This window comes from Candoia aspera, chromosome 2 (assembly GCF_035149785.1).
Source record: "Candoia aspera isolate rCanAsp1 chromosome 2, rCanAsp1.hap2, whole genome shotgun sequence".
NCBI lineage: Eukaryota > Metazoa > Chordata > Lepidosauria > Squamata > Boidae > Candoia > Candoia aspera.
In genome coordinates, this window is record NC_086154.1 from 11,488,856 (window position 1) to 11,506,507 (window position 17,652).

Below are 17,652 nucleotides of genomic sequence, written 5' to 3' on the forward strand. Positions count from 1 at the left end.
GCTTGTGAAGCATGTATTTTCCCCCAAAGTGAAAAATTAGGATGAACTGTTCCAGGAGGTGTTCCCTCCCTGATCCATGATGGTGAACAAGGTGTCTTGTTCCTTCATTGTCTGGTCTTTGACAAGGGGAAAGTTATGGAGTGCTTTTCCCCCGCATGGAGAAATGAACGAGACGCTGAATGCATTTGTGCAGCACAGTAGACTAGGTTAAAATGAGCTTGGCTAGACTGTGGTTCAGCAAAATGGATGAACAAGCCCATCAGCCTAAAATGTAATATGGTTTATTTGCTTGGGCATGGCATGCTACATGCATACCTAGCAATTCCATTTTGTTAACAGGAGGAACTTTATTTAGTTAGTGTACACTGCCTCAGTCCAGCTGACAAGTTAGAGTCTATGTAAAAAAAAACCAGTAATAAGAAGAATACAGTAATATGAAATGAAAATAATACATAACTATAATAAAAGTGAAAACCTACATTGATGGCTCCAGAATCAGCCCCCAAAGGCCCTTCAGAAAAGCCAGATCCTCATAGCTTTCTGGAATACCATATGAACAGGAGTCATCCTTAACTTGGAGGCTAAGCTGTTCCATAAAAAGGGAGAATCCACAGAGTGTCTACCTTTGGGCCCCCTCCTGTCACACCTCTTGGTAGGTGGAGACCCTGGGCAGGGGTTCTCTGTCTAGACTGAGTGGGCAGATTTGATTAGGGAAAGGTGATCTTTTAGTTTATTATTTATTGATTTGAAGGTATATGGCAGCGTTTCTCAGCCTCAGCAACGTTAAGAGATACAGACTTCAACTTCCAGAATTCCCCAGCCAGCCAGGCTGGCTGGGGAATTCTGGGAGTTGAAGTCCGCATGTCTTAACATTGCTGAGGTTGAGAAACACTGATATATGGCCTCTCATCTCAAAAGCATGACTCTGGGTGTCTAACCACAGTCATAAACAACATAATAATGGCAAATGCATGATCAGCAGCCAAGATAAAAGCAAAAGAACATCAGATTAACATCGACATAACCGTGTCACAGGTTCTGCCATACAGTCTGACCCCCACACCTGGTCATACAGCCATGTCTTCAAGGCCTTAGGAAAGGCCAACAGGGGCTAGTCTGATCTCTGGAGGGGGGAGTGATGTTCCAAAGAGTAGGTGCCATAACAGAGAAGGGTCTCTTCCTGGGTCCCACCAATGGCAGTCTCTAATAGACGGGATTTGGAGCATGCCTCTTCTGCTGGATCTGATGGGATGGGAGGCACAATTGGAGAGAGGCAGTCCCTCAAATGACCTTGGCCTCTCAGGGAACCCAGCTGCTGTCTCTGACTGTTCCCCTCTCCCCTTGCAGGTCAGCGCTGCAGCATCTTCTACGGTGCTCCCAACAAGCCACAATACGTGTCCGCATTGTGCTCGGACGATGTCTGCCAGTGTGCTGAAGGTAAAGTGGCCTGGACCAGATCGAGGGTTTTAAGGGCTCTGAATTAAGGCCTTCAGTGGGACACGGGAGAAGGGGACCGCCCTCCTCGTTCCACAGCACAAATACAACAGAAGTTTACTTCCGTAAGATAAGCCAGGAAGGGGGATTCTCAAGAATTGTCAAAACAAGACAGCTGATCTGCTCTCACTGGGAACCACCTGGCAGCTGGACAACCCGTTGTTGGAGTGCTTCTCCCTTCAATCAGGAATACATTTGTGATGGTGATCCTCTGAGCTAGCAGGAATACAACTGAGGAAAAAGGAACCGAAATAATAATGAGCCTTTCTAGTAACTGGCAAACCCTTCAGTGAGGCCGTTCTCCTTATGGTACAGTCCTCCAACAATGTGGCTGTGCAACATAAAAAGATGGGTGTCTTTTTTTTTAGGATCCAATCATATATTTCTGCCTCGGTGATGTTCTGTGCATTGTCTGGTAGAGGCCTGTATCGTGACTGCCATCCCAGTGTTAAAATATCCACAGCCACTGGGTTTGCTGCCTGTACCCACACTTTATAGTTCGTGGTGATTTCCCTGATGGCTGAAGCCAAAATAGCTCCTATATTTGGAAAGGCCCTTTGAGAACATGGGAATGCAAGAGTCCTGTTGTTCTGTTCACTTTCTCTTTTCTTTAACCATAAACAGCTACCTAAACTCCAAGTTCCTGTCTAAAGAAATTAGGTTTGTCTCACAGCCACCGAGGGGTTAGATCCGTGTTTCTCAACCTTGGCCACTTTAAGATGGGTGGACTTCAACTCCCAGAATTCCTCAGCCAGCATGATTGGCTAGGGAATTCTGGGAGTTGAAGCCCACCCATCTTAAAGTGGCCAAGGTTGAGAAACACTGGGTTAGATACTAGATACCCCCCTCTGATCAAGCGAGTATCCAGGAATCGGATCATATTTTTGAAGCCAATTTAGTGGCCTGCTAGAACCACTGAAATGGAGCGGAGATTATAACACAGCTGAGAAGCTGACACAGAAAAAGAAAATTATCTTAGATAGCTTCAGTGAGCATGTCAGAGAAGCACAGGTTATTAATCTTATACACTCAGCCCTCCCAGGGTTAAAGAATCACATGCTTAGACAGATTAGGTTAAGATAAGTAAAAGAATTCTTGCTGACTTTATTGTTGCTTCTGTTACATCCATCTTGGTGGAAAAGATGAAGTTCCTTTGTTCTTCTTTTCTTTCTAAACAGTTTGCCCTAAACGCTCAGCCCTATTTTGCTGCCAAGGGCTGTGTGAAAGAAAGGGGCAGAATTCTTCATCAAGGCCCGAGCACATGGCCCTGATGAAGAGAGCAGGATCTGAGCTGCCTGCTTGATCAGTGGAAGAAGGGGAAAGCGAGAGGCAGGAAGTGGGAGCGGCAACAACATGCTAATTCACATGCTAATGAGGCATGCTGGATTTGCCAGGACTTCCAACAATTTTTTCCTTTCCCCAAACAGGTGCCTGCCCACGTTTGAAGCATACCCTTGAGGGAGCTATTACAGAAGAGACCCGCATGAACTTTGCATGTTACAGTCCCCGCACACATTATGGTAAGAGCTGGGATTGCTCCTGGGATTAGAGATCCCCACCCTCTGCAGCCTGGATATTATTTTCACACACATGCAGAAACTATACCTGATCATTCAGTTTCTGGTGACTTTTCCCCTCCTTCACACGTCCTCTTTCCAGTTCTGCAAACACCTGGGTGAATTTGGGCATGATGAGAGGCTCCTGGTGATCAAACTGAGGCTTGCAGTTTTGCAAAACCTCTCCGTCTCTCATTCTCTCCTATTGTTCTCATAGAAGGGGAACTTTTGAGTACTTGTCCTCTTTGACACTGAAGAGCTGTGAAAGTAAAGCAAATTGGCAAGGGGAATTTTAATGCCTGGAACTGGAAAGGAAAGAGAAGGAGAACCACTGCCTCGGGCTGCAGTAGCTTGCCCTGCCAGTGTTGGTGGGGATGGGGGCTTCTCATTGGTGGTGCCTTGATTAGGCTATTGTTTTCTCCTCGGTTGTTTGTCAAGGCACTACCAGGCAGCACTGTGTCTGCCAACATATTTTCCTGCTGCCTCAAGGACTGGTGAACACTTTAACTTGGCCATCGGGAAGAGTCCCTAGTTAACAGCCTTGGCCTCTTGGTCAGTGGCTTCACTGTTTCTTCCTGACAATTTTTAAAAAAAATTTATGGGATATGTGGTCTTTTTCTGCTGCACAAACCAACCACTCAGTGTTCACTATAAGTTTAATCCCTATGTTATGGCTTTAGCCTTTCTCTCTGACCTTCAGTGGGGCCAAGATGACTGCTTTTGTCTCCCCTTCACAGCCTTCCTTGTTCGAGTGGAGCGCGAGAGCCAAGAAAGTGCCTTCCGGGTCTATGAAGTTAAAATCCTGGAGCTCCTGCAGTTCAGTGAGTAGCCTCCCTTTCATGGGGTGGTTGTTGCGCCAACTTTACTACCTGTTGTATTGTGTGTGTGTGTTTTAATTTCCAACCAGGAAATTAACCAAATCCATGCATCAGATATTTAGCTTCAGAAATCTTGGCCTCATCTGCCATCAGGATTTCTAGCAGCTGTGTTCCCACATGATCATGGGTTGTTGTGGCCATTGGGCAGTAGAGCCAATGATTTTTGAGCTCAGGAGAAACGGCTGCAAACGCTGTTCGGCCACCAGAGCGTTGAGGTGTCGGTGGGTGGGCAAGCTAATTGGTACAGGAGTAATTTACGTTGTTTGGGGACTGGAAATGGGGCCAGTGGAAAAGCTATGTGTCTTTAGACTTCCCCTAATGTTAGATTTATTTCTCCCTGTAGCTATGGACGTCGGAGTTGGTATCAACCAGATCCGTCGTTTTGTGGTTCGGGCTGCTTGCCGGACTCGCTTGGCTGCAGGCAAAGAGTATTTGTTGATGGGACAAGACGGTGAAACTCGCGACTCAAATGATCGGTAGGTTGGGAAACAAGAAAGGGAAGTTAGGTGTGTTGGTGGAAAGACAAGGGGAATAGATGCAGAAGTGTGCAGTTTGAGTTCCTTGACATGAAGGGTCTTGGAGAAGGGAGTACAGTAATACCTATTGGTATTCCTCAGATAGCTTTCCCAAACCTAGTGCATTGCAGGTACATCGGACCACAGTTCCCAGAACAGCCCAACCTGTGAATTCCCTATTATGGGAATTTAGTCCGTACATTCAGAGGGCGTCTGGCTGAGGAAGCTATGTTAGGGGGCTAAATTGGGTAAAATCTCCAGCGATCCAGTGCAAATGAGGGCAACAGGATCCTTATAACCTTAGTAACTGCATAAAGGAGAGAACTCCAGCAGATGCACCTTTATGCTGCCCTGAACAGCACGTGTGAGCATCTCAAAGATTCTCTCTGGTGAACACTGTCCCCACGCCCTTCAGAAAGAAGGTTTTCTCAGTTGCCTTCCTGAGAAGGGTCAGACAATGGAGCCTGGTTTTCTGTTTCTCTGCTTCCTTTTCCTGAAGGAACTGCAAGTCTTTGCTTCATTTCTCCTAGCCCCTCTTTTCTCTGCACATCGAAAAGCACATCTCTGCAGCCATCTCCATTCCCTCTGGTTCAGATTTAAGCCAGGTGGCGATTAATTCCCATAACCCATGCCCACCTCTTCCCAACACATCCAGGGAATAATCCATGATACTGTGCTCAACAATCCTACGTTTTCCTCCTTTTATTGTAATGTTGTAAATCTTGATATATTGTATTATTTCAATGCAGATGTCAATGCAGTAATATTTATGTACTATGATTAAAAATTGTGAACCTTCTATTATTTAGAAAGTTTAAAGTATTGGAGATAAAAAGAGAAACGTAAAAATTCTATCAGTATTAACTGCAGTTTAGGATATCAATATTTCAGATATAAGATTACAGGTAGTCCTTGATTTATGACCACAATTGGGACCAGAACATCACTAAGCAATGCGGTCATTAAGCGAGTCACGCCCGATTTTACTTTTTTTTTTTTGCTGTGGTCATTAAGCAAATCACATGATTGTTAAGTGAATCCAGCTTCCCACATTGACTTTGCTTGTCGGAAGCCCCCTGGGAAGGTTGCAAATGGCGATCATATGACCCTGGGATGCTGCAACCATTGTAAATGCATGCCAGTTGCCAAGCACCCAAATTTTGATCATGTGACTGCAGGGACGCTGCGATGGTCATAAGTGTGAGGACCAATCATAAGTCACTTTTTTCAGCACTGTCATAACTTTGAACGGTTGTTAAACGAATGGTCGTAAGTCAAAGACTACCTATATTTGACTTTTCATCCAAAGTTAAGAATAACATAAAAAAAAAAAGAACAGCTGCAATTCACATCAAAGTATTAGTAATATAATAATAGTTTTGGTCTTGAACTAATTGTTAAATATTAAGATCTCCACTGCATTGTTACTTTGTGTGTGTGTGTGTGTGTGTGTTTATATACTGATAAAAGGAAACGAGATAGACAAAAGAAAATTTAACGAAAATTAAAACACCTAAAAAATAGAAAACAGGAAGTAATAATAATAATAATAAAAACAAACTACTGATTGCTGACTCCCCCCTTTTTGTACATCATAATAGTCCTACCTTAATTCTCCTGCACTTTGGGGAAGGGGCATCGTGCCCGACTTGGCACTCAGTGATCTTGTCTTCCTGCAGCCCCCAGTACCTGCTGGACAAGAACTCTTGGATAGAAGAGATCCCAGATCAACGGCGCTGCAAAGCCACCCAGTATCGCAACAGTTGCAGCCACCTTCAGTCTTTCACCAGCTCCTTCGTTGCAAATGGCTGCCACATCTGAGCCAAGTAACCCCTCACTCCTTTGGCTACCTGGACGCACTGGGCCCTCTCTCTCTTCAATGGAGGGAGAGACACCATGGCAGAAAACCTCCTCTTGATTGCTGTGTTGTGAGTTGAGTCACTTAAAATTTTGTGATCGGGGATCTGAAGTCCCAAGAAGAGTCCGTCAGCATCAAACCGAAGCAGTTTTCAACAGAAAACAGCCAGCAAGACCCTGGAAAATTAAGTTACCTCTAAGTTGGGGGCTCTTCCGTTGAGTTTGGCTCAACGTGACAACCATAACTTTGAAAGTGTTTCATTCTCTCCAAAATTATTGTTACTACACAATCATTTCTGTTCTGATGGCTGTCCAGTATCTTTTTTTTCCTAGTCAAAGCCCTGTTTCACACCTTTCATTGGATTTACTATTTTTAATCAGAAGTGTTTTCCATCCAAGAATGGGATTCCTTTCTGAACCCAAGTCCACCCTGTTATTGGAAAAAAGTAACCAAATCAAATAAGGGTGTGTTATACTTTACTGTCTCGTAGTTGGTAAAGATGAGGAGCCCACCTCCCCGCCCCCCAGGACTTATCATAATGCATTCAATTTTCTGCTTGGCCGGACAGACCTCTGGGTTTCACATTCTCCTGCATTCAAATGTTTATAATCTAACTGTCTTTTCATCTGTTTTTGGAGAAGCCTGAATTTTGGTAAGCCCTGCTCAGATAACAAACTGTGAACAAAAATTCTCAGCATTTGCAATTTCACAAACCAAATTTTTCAGCCATCTCTCTGGGCAGTCCTTATCTCTTGATTGTCTAAGATAGTCTTCCCCCAGAATGAGGTACCCCTTCAGTAATCTGCTTAGCCATGCTGGTTAACATTTAGGGAGTTGTAGTCCAATGTATCTGGATTATTTCTGACCAAACTAGTATGTCTTGCCATAAGTTGGCACTGTTTGCATTGCTTTCTCATGCAGTAAAATAGTTTACTTTCGTTTTGTTTCCTCTTGCCATTATTAAATTCTTTATTCTGCTAAGGACTTAGCCACTCCATTCTGATATTCCTTTATTGACAGCTTTCTTGTATCCCAAGGCTGGAAAAGTAGAGGCGGGAGGGAAATTTTGTCCACGATTGTCCACAGATTTATATTTCCTGAACCTATAGGCTAGCCCTGCACAACCCATAGTGGAGAAAAGGCCAGATTAATACCTTAAAAAACACACAGGCCACAAAGGAATAGCTGGCACGCTGATCAGCTATTCAGTGCCAGCCACGCAGAGGCAGCAATGGAGCTGGCAGTGCCTGTGAGGCCTGGAGGCACTTGGTGGCATGTATTTTAGGACGGAAGTGGTTGCAAAAATCTAGGTGGTGGTGGAACCTTCCTGGCAACGTTTGGTGGCAGTTCATTGGTTATTTTTCAAAAAATGCCAGCGAGCCACACAAGGCTGCTTGGCGGGCCACGTGTAAACTTATAGACTTACCTTCCCTAACTGATAGCCCTCCAACAGAGTAGACTACGAGTGCCACAATTCCCAACCAGCTGTGGTCCATCCCGTCTGGAAGGCCACAGCTTGGAAAAGCTAACCTGTAAGTCAGTCAGGCTGCAAGAAGATCCAACCAGTCGATCCTCCAGGAAATAAAGCCAGACTGCTCACTTGAGGGAATGATATTAAAGGCAAAACTAAAATACTTTGGCCACATCATGAGAAGACAGGACACCCTGGAGAAGATGCTGATGCTAGGGAGAGTGGAGGGCAAAAGGAAGAGGGGCCGCCCAAGGGCAAGGTGGATGGATGATATTCTAGAGGTGACGGACTCATCCCTGGGGGAGCTGGGGGTGTTGACGACCGACAGGAAGCTCTGGCGTGGGCTGGTCCATGAAGTCACGAAGAGTCGGAAGCGACTAAACGAATAAACAACAACAAGTCAGTCAGGATGTCTACGTGAGCTAAAAGCGACACTTCCAAACTTGGTGGTGGTGATGTTCACAACACGCCAACCTCCATTTGGAAGTATCTTCAACTACTAGTTCCAAAGTAGTGGAAAGAACCACTTTGATGTTCCAACCCAAGATGGTGGGTCTGGGGAACAGGAGAGGGTCTTGGGCAGGACACAGCAGCTTTGCAAACCACATTAGGCCCACAAACCAAAAGCTGCCCACCTCTGCCCTAGAACGTTGCTTGCCAAGAAAAGCAACCTTCATATTTGGGGCAGGGGGGAAATTGCAGGTCTGGAAAGAAATGTCCGTTCGTGGTTCATATGGGAGATTTTTTACACATTTTAAAATGCGTGCAAAAAGAAACGAAGAGAACGGAAGCATATAACTCCCTGTGGTAGGGACAGCATCCCATGTAGTTTCTGTCCTCTTTGGGGCTGGCAAAATAAACATTAAGTACAGCTATATCATAAACATTATTGCATTAAACATTCTGCAAAATATTAGGGCAAATAGTCGAAAAACTACAAATGAGAAAAAACGTGAGGCTGTGCGTGCATGTGTGCTTTTAACATGAAATACACAACCACCCTCATTGATGTCTTCATCAAGATAGGTTTGCCAATGATCAAAAGGATACAACAATGAAAAGAGACATCTTAAAAATCTGCTAGTGGAAAACAAAGGATCGAATCTCGAACCCTTCTAATTTAAGAGACACAATAAAGTACATGGAAAATAAAGCTGTGAGAAGGCAGCATCCTGGTGCCCCCCACAATTTAGTATAAAGAGCAAGCAGGGCCATTCCTGAATGTACGCAGCCAAGCAAGAGCAGCCTATGCTGCTCCAGAACAAAGACTGAGAAACTGCATGGATTTAGTCTCCAAGAAATGAGACTGGCCATAAAATGGTACAACCTTAGGGTCGTCTTCAGGTCCACGGCACAAAACACCTCGCTAACCAATTTTAGGGGACAACGTTTTTCCACAGGAAAGTAATTCAAAACCGAATAGATATTTCTATTCCAGACAGCCAGTCTACTGTAGTGGTTAAAGCACCAGGAGACCCTGAGTTCTAGTCCCGCCTTAGGCACGAAAGCCGGCTGGGTGACCTGGGGCCAGTCCCTCCCTCTCAGCCCAAGAGCCCATCAGGCGTGGTAGGAGAGTTCTAGTCCCGCCTTAGGCACGAAAGCCGGCTGGGTGACCTGGGGCCAGTCCCTCCCTCTCAGCCCAAGAGCCCATCAGGCGTGGTAGGAGAGTTCTAGTCCCGCCTTAGGCACGAAAGCCGGCTGGGTGACCTTGGGCTAGTCCCTCTCTTTCAGCCCTAGGAAGGAAGAGGCAAGGGCAAACCACTTCTGAAAAACCTTGCCAAGAAAACTGCAGGGACCAGTCCAGGCTGTCGCCAAGACTGACTCAAAGGCAGTGTGTGTGGGTGTTTGTGTTTAGGCATGATGTTAAAGAGGTGGTGTGTAGTATCTGTTGAGATACCTTCACCAAGGCCCCAACACAGAGGATTCTCTTGTAATGCCTTAGAGTACCACGCAATATCCCATTCATGTGCTTGGCAAGGTCCATTCACCTCTGAACCCCTATCAAATCTTCACAAGAAAAAGGTTTTGAATTACTTTCCTGTGGAAAAACGTTGCCCCCTAAAATTGGTTAGCAAGGTGTTTTGTGCCGTGGACCTGAAGACGACCCTAAGGTTGTACCATTTTATGGCCAGTCTCATTTCTTGGAGACTAAATCCATGCAGTTTCTCACTCACCTTCCTGGCGATTTTGGGTACCACATTTCCAGAAGATCTTGACAGGATGGAGAAGGTTCAGAGGAGGGCAACCGATATGATATGGGGACTTGGGAACTTGCCCTGGAGGAACTGGGGATGTTTTGTTTGAAGAAAAAAATTCTCAGGAAAGACACAATAGCCATGTTCTGGTACCTAAAGGGAAGCTACAGGGAAGATGGTTAAGAGCTATTTTCCATGTTTATAGACACTAGATCCATAAATAACAGAGGGAAGTTGCAACTACCAATGATTTTGTTTAAATACGGGGAAAAACTTTGAGACAGCAAGATCTGTACAAGAGTAGACCCTTGGACCTATGGAAGTTGTGGTTTCTCCATCTCGGGGGGTTTCTGAGAAGAGGCTGGGCAGCCACCTTTCAAGGAAGATTTAATTGGTTTTCCTGCATCATCATTTCCTGGACTAGATGATCTTTGTGGTCTCTTCTAACTGTACATTTCTATGATTCTACAAGAGACCTGTGTTGGAAGTCCTGGCAAATCCAGCATGCCTCATCAGCATGTGAATTAGCATGCAAATTGAGTTGTCCCACAATGCAACTCTGAAAAAGCTGTTTGTTGCCACTCCCACTTCTTCTTTCTCTCTTCCTTCTTCTCCACCAGAAGCAAGCAGAGGGATGTGTGCTGCTCTCCTCCATTCTGGGCACCATGTGGTGGGTCTGGAATTCCCCTTTCTTCCACACAGCTCTTGGCAGTTGTAGGGCTGAGAGTTTAGGGCAAAACTAAGTATTTAGAAAGAAAAGAAGAACAAAGGAACTTCATCTTTTCCACCAAGATGGATGTAGCAGAAACAACAATAAAGTCAGTAAGAAATTCTTTTACTTCTTAACCTAATGTGTCTAAGCGTGTGATTCTTTATGCTTGGGAGGGCTGAGTGTGTAAGATCAGTAACCTGTGTTTCTCTGATGTGCTCATTGAAGCTATCTAAGATAATTTTCTGTGCCAGCTTCTCAGCTGTGTTATAAGCTCTGCTCCATTTCAGTGGTTCTAGCAGGCCACTAAATTGGCTTCAGCCTGATTGGGGGGTGGGGGTGGATGAGTTGATTTGGGTTTTTGAAGAGCTTAATTCAGACTATGAGAGCCAACAGATTACAAGCAAATCAAGAGAAGAGGCCAATTTAGGAAAGGGTGGAATCCTTGCACAAATCCATCTATTCTCAGTTTGGCAGCCTTTGCCTATCATCTATGAAATATACATCTTCAAAGACCACAGAGGCCTGAAACGAAAATAAATTCCACAAAACAAATGCTGGGCACCTCCCTCCTTTAAGCTTCTTTTAATTGGCTGCCTTAGTTCAAATCTACAAATGAAATTCCTACACCCTACTCCCAAGCTTTCTACCTTCCTATCAGCACGTAGTTTTCCCAGATTCTGGGTTCTCCGTAAGGCTTTTCTTCACAGCCACTTTAGTACATCTGCCAAATGATAGGGCCACCTGCATTAATGTCCTGATTTTAGGTGATATGAAAAGGCAACAAATTACTTAAAGTATTTATCCCAAGGAGAGGGGTGTGGTTTTGTTTTGTTCGGTTTTGTTTTTTGATAGAGTTTTCTGCCCTGGGTATCAAAATAACTCAAGCGAAGTAACTTTTACAAGCAGCATTTACTGATCTACCACCAGATTTTCTTGGATCAGCTATCTATCTTTCTTGCATTTTAACTAGAAATTCTGTGTTTTTATCCTCTCCATCTCTGTTATGTCCCATCCACATCAGTGCACGTGATCGAGTCAAAAATAAATCTGATAATATTGAAAATAGGGATGGGAAACTTACACTCTCTATATGGCCCCCAGCAACCCATTTGTACCCCAAGATCACACTGCGAACATGGCTGAATTTGGATGGTGCAATACATGCTGATTTTCAAAGGACTGGGTAGGGTGAGAATGGGAACAGTTTATCACTCAAAAGCATCCTTCTTCCATTTCTACTCTTAAAAAAAAGGAGGGGCTGAAAAATCTAGGCCCGACCACCCATCCAGGGGCATTAGATGACCTCCAGAAGATTGAGAAGAGAGTTGTGGCTTCCACCCTCCAAGAGCGCCCACTCAGTTCCAAGCTATTTTTGTACCCACATTTTTTAAAAACTGGATTGCTTTAAACTAAAAAGATCTTTTCTTAACCTAGACCCTATTCTGCAATTGTTTTCATTCCCTATTTAAACGCTCCCATCCTGTTACAGAGCCCTTCTGTGTAAAGTGCAGGTTGAATATCTGTGCTGTGTTGGCAGCAGAGAGGAAACAGGGAGGGTTGGCTTAATCAGTTTCAAAATGATCAGTATAGTGCTGTGACGATCACCCAGTTGAGTGCTGCAGCAAAAACATTTTTCAGTATTTTCAGAATGCAGCCAAATACGAATTTTGGAGCTAATTAAAAGATGATGGCTTAAGAACACTGAGGAAACAGTCCTTCTCTTCCAGAAAGATAATAGTCTGATGATAGGGTTGCTTGCCAACGTTACTGCACACATGTTGAAACCATGTCTCTAGTAAAAAAGACAGAGGCATACTACTAAAGTAATTGCACTAATCTATTCTGGGTTTTTTTTTAAGCATGGATTTTCTGCAGAAAAACAAGATGGAAGACCCAACAGAACAACTGTTGCAGAGCAGACAGCTCTGTAGGGCGGAAAGAACGCGTGGACAGGAGAACACTAGACGTAAGAAAGTATTCTTGAGGCTGGTGCTTGTAGGGAAGAAAAGAAAGATACGCTTAAGTTAGGAAAAAGCCTTGTGACGAGAGACTGATTCAAGTCTGTCGACAGCTAAGATCCCGCACGAACTCTCCAGCAATTGGTCGGGTGCCAGAGCTGAGACAGTGAACGCTAGAAGAGAAAGAGGATTGAATTGAAAGAGGAAGGAAGTGCTGAAAACTCAAGATTTTCAATCTAACCAACAGTATACCTGCAAACATGCTAAATAAGTCTTTGAGACAAAGGATGAAGATAAAAATGCAGAATCCCTCTGCTGCCTGCGTCGGCATCTGTCGCCTCTAGTGGCTTATCGTCATTCACTCAGGTCGCTGCTAATCTTTTCTGTGTTGTTCCAATTTTAGTATATGTGCTGCTGAGCGAGCACAGTCAATAGGCTTATAGGTGCAGAAAGCTGGTGCGTGCAAAGGTGAATTCTGACGGAGGAGGAGGAGGAGGAGGAGGGCCAAAGTCAGGGGTCGGGACCAAGAAGCACTCTGTGAAATTTCTGAGGGCACCATTGTGGCCGTTCTCTCAAAATGGCTCCTACGAGCTACCTGCAAGCACTCTGGTGCCTTCCTTTGCTTGGCAGCATTTCTTTAAGAGCAGAGGGGATCCTTATCTACCACAAGGAGACCACGATACAAGACGGTGATTTCTGATGGCTGGCTAGGAAGCTTGCCTCCGAAGAAGAGTTTTGAGGGATGGGCGTTATGGCCCATCCCTTGAACATGCAACTGCTGTTGTCCCTTCAGAGAAATGGTTTATCTTTGAACAGCACAGAGCGAGAATCAAAGGCCCAGAGCCTGGGAGAAGAGGACATCATCTCCCGAAGGGTTGGAGAGATGTGGTTTATACGAGCAGGCGTAGTTGAGACCAGTTGCGAGCACCAAGTCCCTGACCAGGCGCTAAGGAGCGGATGCTAGAGAGGGAGCCCTGTGCTGCAATGCAGACGTTCAACTTCTGATTTCATAAGCCAGGTCGTTCCTTTTAAAAAGAGGTCCAAAGCATTGCTTCTTCGCCGGAGGAACAGCCCAGCCCCCAGCCCCGTCTTTTCTTTTTTTAATCTCTCTTTGCCTTCCCTCCCCCTTTCAGCTGAAACCCACTAAAAGCTGCTTTGTGCAATCTGGCTTCACCACAGTCATCTCTTGTGGGAAGAGAAATAGTTCCGAAGAAGCTCTGGAAAATTCAGCAACGAACAGAGACGCCATTGCACAGCCGGGCAAATCCTTGATTCAGCTGAGATAAAAATAATTTTGCGTACTCCAAACCGCTTTTGCCTTTCTCCCCACTGATCCCCAGGCTATAAGCCCCATCCTCACTTGCTTTCTTGGCTGCAGTGCCCATAGGCTTTTTCAAACTTGGATGGTGCCCCAAACTATCACAGCATTCAAGCAGGACTTCCAAAAGGGGCCAATCCTTCATTAGCTAGGTGGAGCCTCCAGGAATGGTCAATCCACAATTATAGTTGGTAGGTAGCTAGAGAGAGAGAGAGAGAGAGAGAGATAGAACATAATCCAATTGTGTTGCTCAAGATGGTAGCATCTTCCTATATTTTTGTTTTGTTTTGTTTGTTCAGCTCTACCCAAGGAACGTTATCTTCTCCCTGCAGGACGGCAGAAGAACTCACAGTGTGCAGGTTACACCTGGTTGTTTCCTTCAACACGGTTCTTCGCTTTTGAGTGTTTAGATTCCCAGTTTAGGTCTAGTTGTATTGTGATTGTTAGTTCTGATTTACAGGATGTCTTTAAAGTCTTTGTGCAATTTCAGTGGTTAATCACTTCACTTCAATACAAGATGCAACAGATTCAGCATATTTCTTTGTAAGAATGTTAGCTTTCAGGATGCTCGCCATCATTTGAGGTACAAAGCACAGCATAATTCTGAAGCTCTCCAAACAGGCTCTGCAGCTGTATTTGACTGATCACCTGGCATGATCACCAATCGCGCAGAGAGGGCATGTTGCAGACCCCGTCGATAAGAGAATTCCATCTGGGGTCTAGGAGGCGGGCCTTCTCTGCAGAAGCTCCCGCCCTCTGGAACATGCTGCCCCCGGAGGTGAGGTCAGCCCCATCGCTCCAGAGGAACTTGAAGACCTGGCTCTGCCACCTGGCCTGGGGCGGGGAGGGGGATAGTTATGCCTGCGGTTGGCTAGTGCCTAGAAGTGCCCGTCCCATGCAAGGACTGAATGAGATCACAGCCATCTGGATTTTATGAGCTGGGGTAGTTAAGAAATTGTTTTAGTTTTAGTTTTAATGGGATTTTATTAGAATTTAATTGTATATTTATTCTGTATTGTAAACCGCCCAGAGTCCCTCCGGTCGGAGGAGATGGGCGGTGACAAATTTGATAAACAAATAAATAAATAAATTGGATCTAGTGGCATTTTATTTAAATCTTGCATAAATTCCTTCTCTGTTGCATTTAATAGATTGTTCGTATCTTATTAAAAAATTAAAACTGCACAAGAACATTACACCCTGTTTATCTTGTCAGTTTTGAACCCAGGTGATGGATTTGGGAATTGTATGCTACTCAGGGTCAGCTTGCTGTATCAGTCAGTCAGTCAGTCAGTCAGTCAGTCAGTCAGTCAGTCAATGAATCAGTTAATCAATCCATCAATGTCTTCTACAACCTCCAAAATTTGCTCCCTGGGGCAATTGTCTCATTCTGCCTTGTATTAGGATCTGCCTAACAGGGTTGAGCTACTTGGCCCCAGTATGTGCCCAGCCCACACTATCACTCCAAATCATTGCTTCATTTATCTAGGTACAGTTGCCCTTGTATGGGCTTTGATTCCTAGAATTCCCCAGCCAGGGTGGCCATTGTTACAGAGAATATTGGGAGCTGAAGTTCATTTTTCAAGGAGGCCACTTAGAGAAGGCTGCTGTATCACACCCACTTGCTTTCCTACCAAGAAAAGGTATTTCCTTCCTCTGTAAATTTCTGCAGTTTTTCTCCATTTGATCTGTATGGTGTCTCTCTCCTGTATATCCCACTCCTTTTCTCTGAAATAGATAGCCATGTGCTGAAAAGTCATAGCTCCCTACAAGAGAAGCAGATCCCCAAATGTTTGTCTCCCCAAATTTCTTGTAGCAGTATGAGATGATATAGCTTATGGCTTGTACACTGTGGGGTCCTGCAACAATCAAACATATACAACAGACAAACAATAATGGTCTCTGGAGCTATTAAGCCTAGATCGGTGTTATTCAAGCTTGGCAACTTTAAGATGTGTGGACTTCAACTCCCAGAATTCTCCAGCCAGCATGCTGGGAGTTGAAGTTCACACATCTTAAAGTTGCCAAGGTTGAAAAACACTGCTCTAATGGGTAAGAGATCCTAATGGATTTTAACAACCTGAAGGCTCTCCTTGGAGAGTATTGGAATAAGGGGGAAATATTATACTGGTACAGCTAAGGATGACTTAAGGCTGTCTCCCTCATAAGCCAGGGATAAGGGCAACTTCATGGAGACACAGCAGAAAATTTTTTTGTGAAGGCATATTCATGCCATGGGTAAGAGCAAATGGGGACACATCCTAAATCAGTGTTTCTCAACTTTGAACTTGAAGATATGGGGACTGGCTGGAGAATTCTGGGAGTTGAAGTCCCCATATCTTCAAAGTTGAGAAACACTGCCCTAAATGAAGAAGAAATATGAGAGGCAGCAGATTGTCTTCATCCTTAAACTGCTGTTGGTTGGCTATTGGCTTAATGGGACAACACTATTTTCAAACCAGTACACCTAAGGACATGGGACGCAGTGGAACTGCGGGTTAAACCGCTGAGCTGCTGAGCTTGCCGATCGGAAGGTCGGCGGTTCAAATCCGCATGACAGGGTGAGCTCCCGTTGCTAGTTCCAGCTCCTGCCAACCTAGCAGTTCGAAAACATGCAAATGTGAGTCAATAAATAGGTATCGCTTCGGCGGGCAGGTAACGGTGTTCTGTTTAGTCATGCCGGCCACATGACCACGGAGGAAGTGTCTACGGACAAACACCGGCTCTTCGGCTTTGAAACCGAGATGAGCACCGCCCCCTAGAGTCGGACATGACTGGACTTAATGTCAAGGGAAACCTTTACCTTTACCTACACCTAAGGACAACTTCAGCTTGTCTCAATCTTGGGCTGAGGATGAGATGCAACCAACATCATGGGACAGCACAGAATAAAGAGGTTGTGAGGGCATGTTCATGCCATGGTTAGCTGCAGTTGTGGAGATAACCTAAATCAGTGTTTCTTAAAGTATGGTCCAAGGACTCCTGGGGGTCCACCAAGGCCCTCTCAGGGGTCCACAAAATCAAAATTATTAGCAAGATACTGAAGATATTTGCAAAAATTTAAAACAATGTCATGGTTTAAAAAATATAGGGTTTTTTTTTCATAAAAATATTTTATTTAGGTTAATATCTAAATAAATAAATAAAATATATGAATGAATAAATAAATCAAATCTAATGGGTTTAATATTATTTTTACATGATTCAATAAATAAATATTCTACAAATGCATCCATTTTAATTTTTACTATGGTAAATATTGGTAAATATAACCCATACAGACAAAAGCTCTTTTGGGGTCCTCCATGATTTTTAAAAGTGGGAAGGGATCCTGAGAGCAAAATGTTTAAGAAGCACTGGCCTAAATGGCGTGGAAGTTCCTCCTCACTGTACCACCTTATTCATCTCTTGGGTTAGATCTGCTGTAGGGAATCTGTGGCCTTCTAAAGGTCATTGGGTTACAACTCCAGTCTTGTATGACCATTGGCCATACTGGTTTGGAGCTGATGAGTGTGGTAGCCCAATATCTGGAGGGCCACCTCAAGCTTCTCACCTGTTCTTCAGATCTGAGGTGGGAGCCATACTAGGTGGCTGAGTGTGTATCATGCTAAGGGCACCTCTCCAAGAAGTTATAACTGGAGCCACGAGAGAAACTACATTTCTTCTTAATTTGTTTACATTTAAATGGACTTCAAAT

General features: G+C 44.5%; 1 protein-coding gene across 1 annotated transcript in view; it reads left to right on the forward strand.

Annotated features, from left to right (window-relative positions):
• The window catches only part of LOC134492050 (complement C4-like), a 76,709-nt gene extending 69,470 nt beyond the window's left edge, over positions 1-7,239 (forward strand). Inside the window, exons 37-41 of the mRNA XM_063296167.1 lie at positions 1,348-1,437; positions 2,922-3,014; positions 3,788-3,871; positions 4,272-4,404; positions 6,123-7,239. Of these exons, the coding sequence (XP_063152237.1) occupies positions 1,348-1,437; positions 2,922-3,014; positions 3,788-3,871; positions 4,272-4,404; positions 6,123-6,264 (542 nt within the window). The 3' untranslated portion in view covers positions 6,265-7,239. The remainder of the gene's footprint in view (positions 1-1,347; positions 1,438-2,921; positions 3,015-3,787; positions 3,872-4,271; positions 4,405-6,122) is intronic.
• Positions 7,240-17,652: the final 10,413 nt, after the last annotated feature.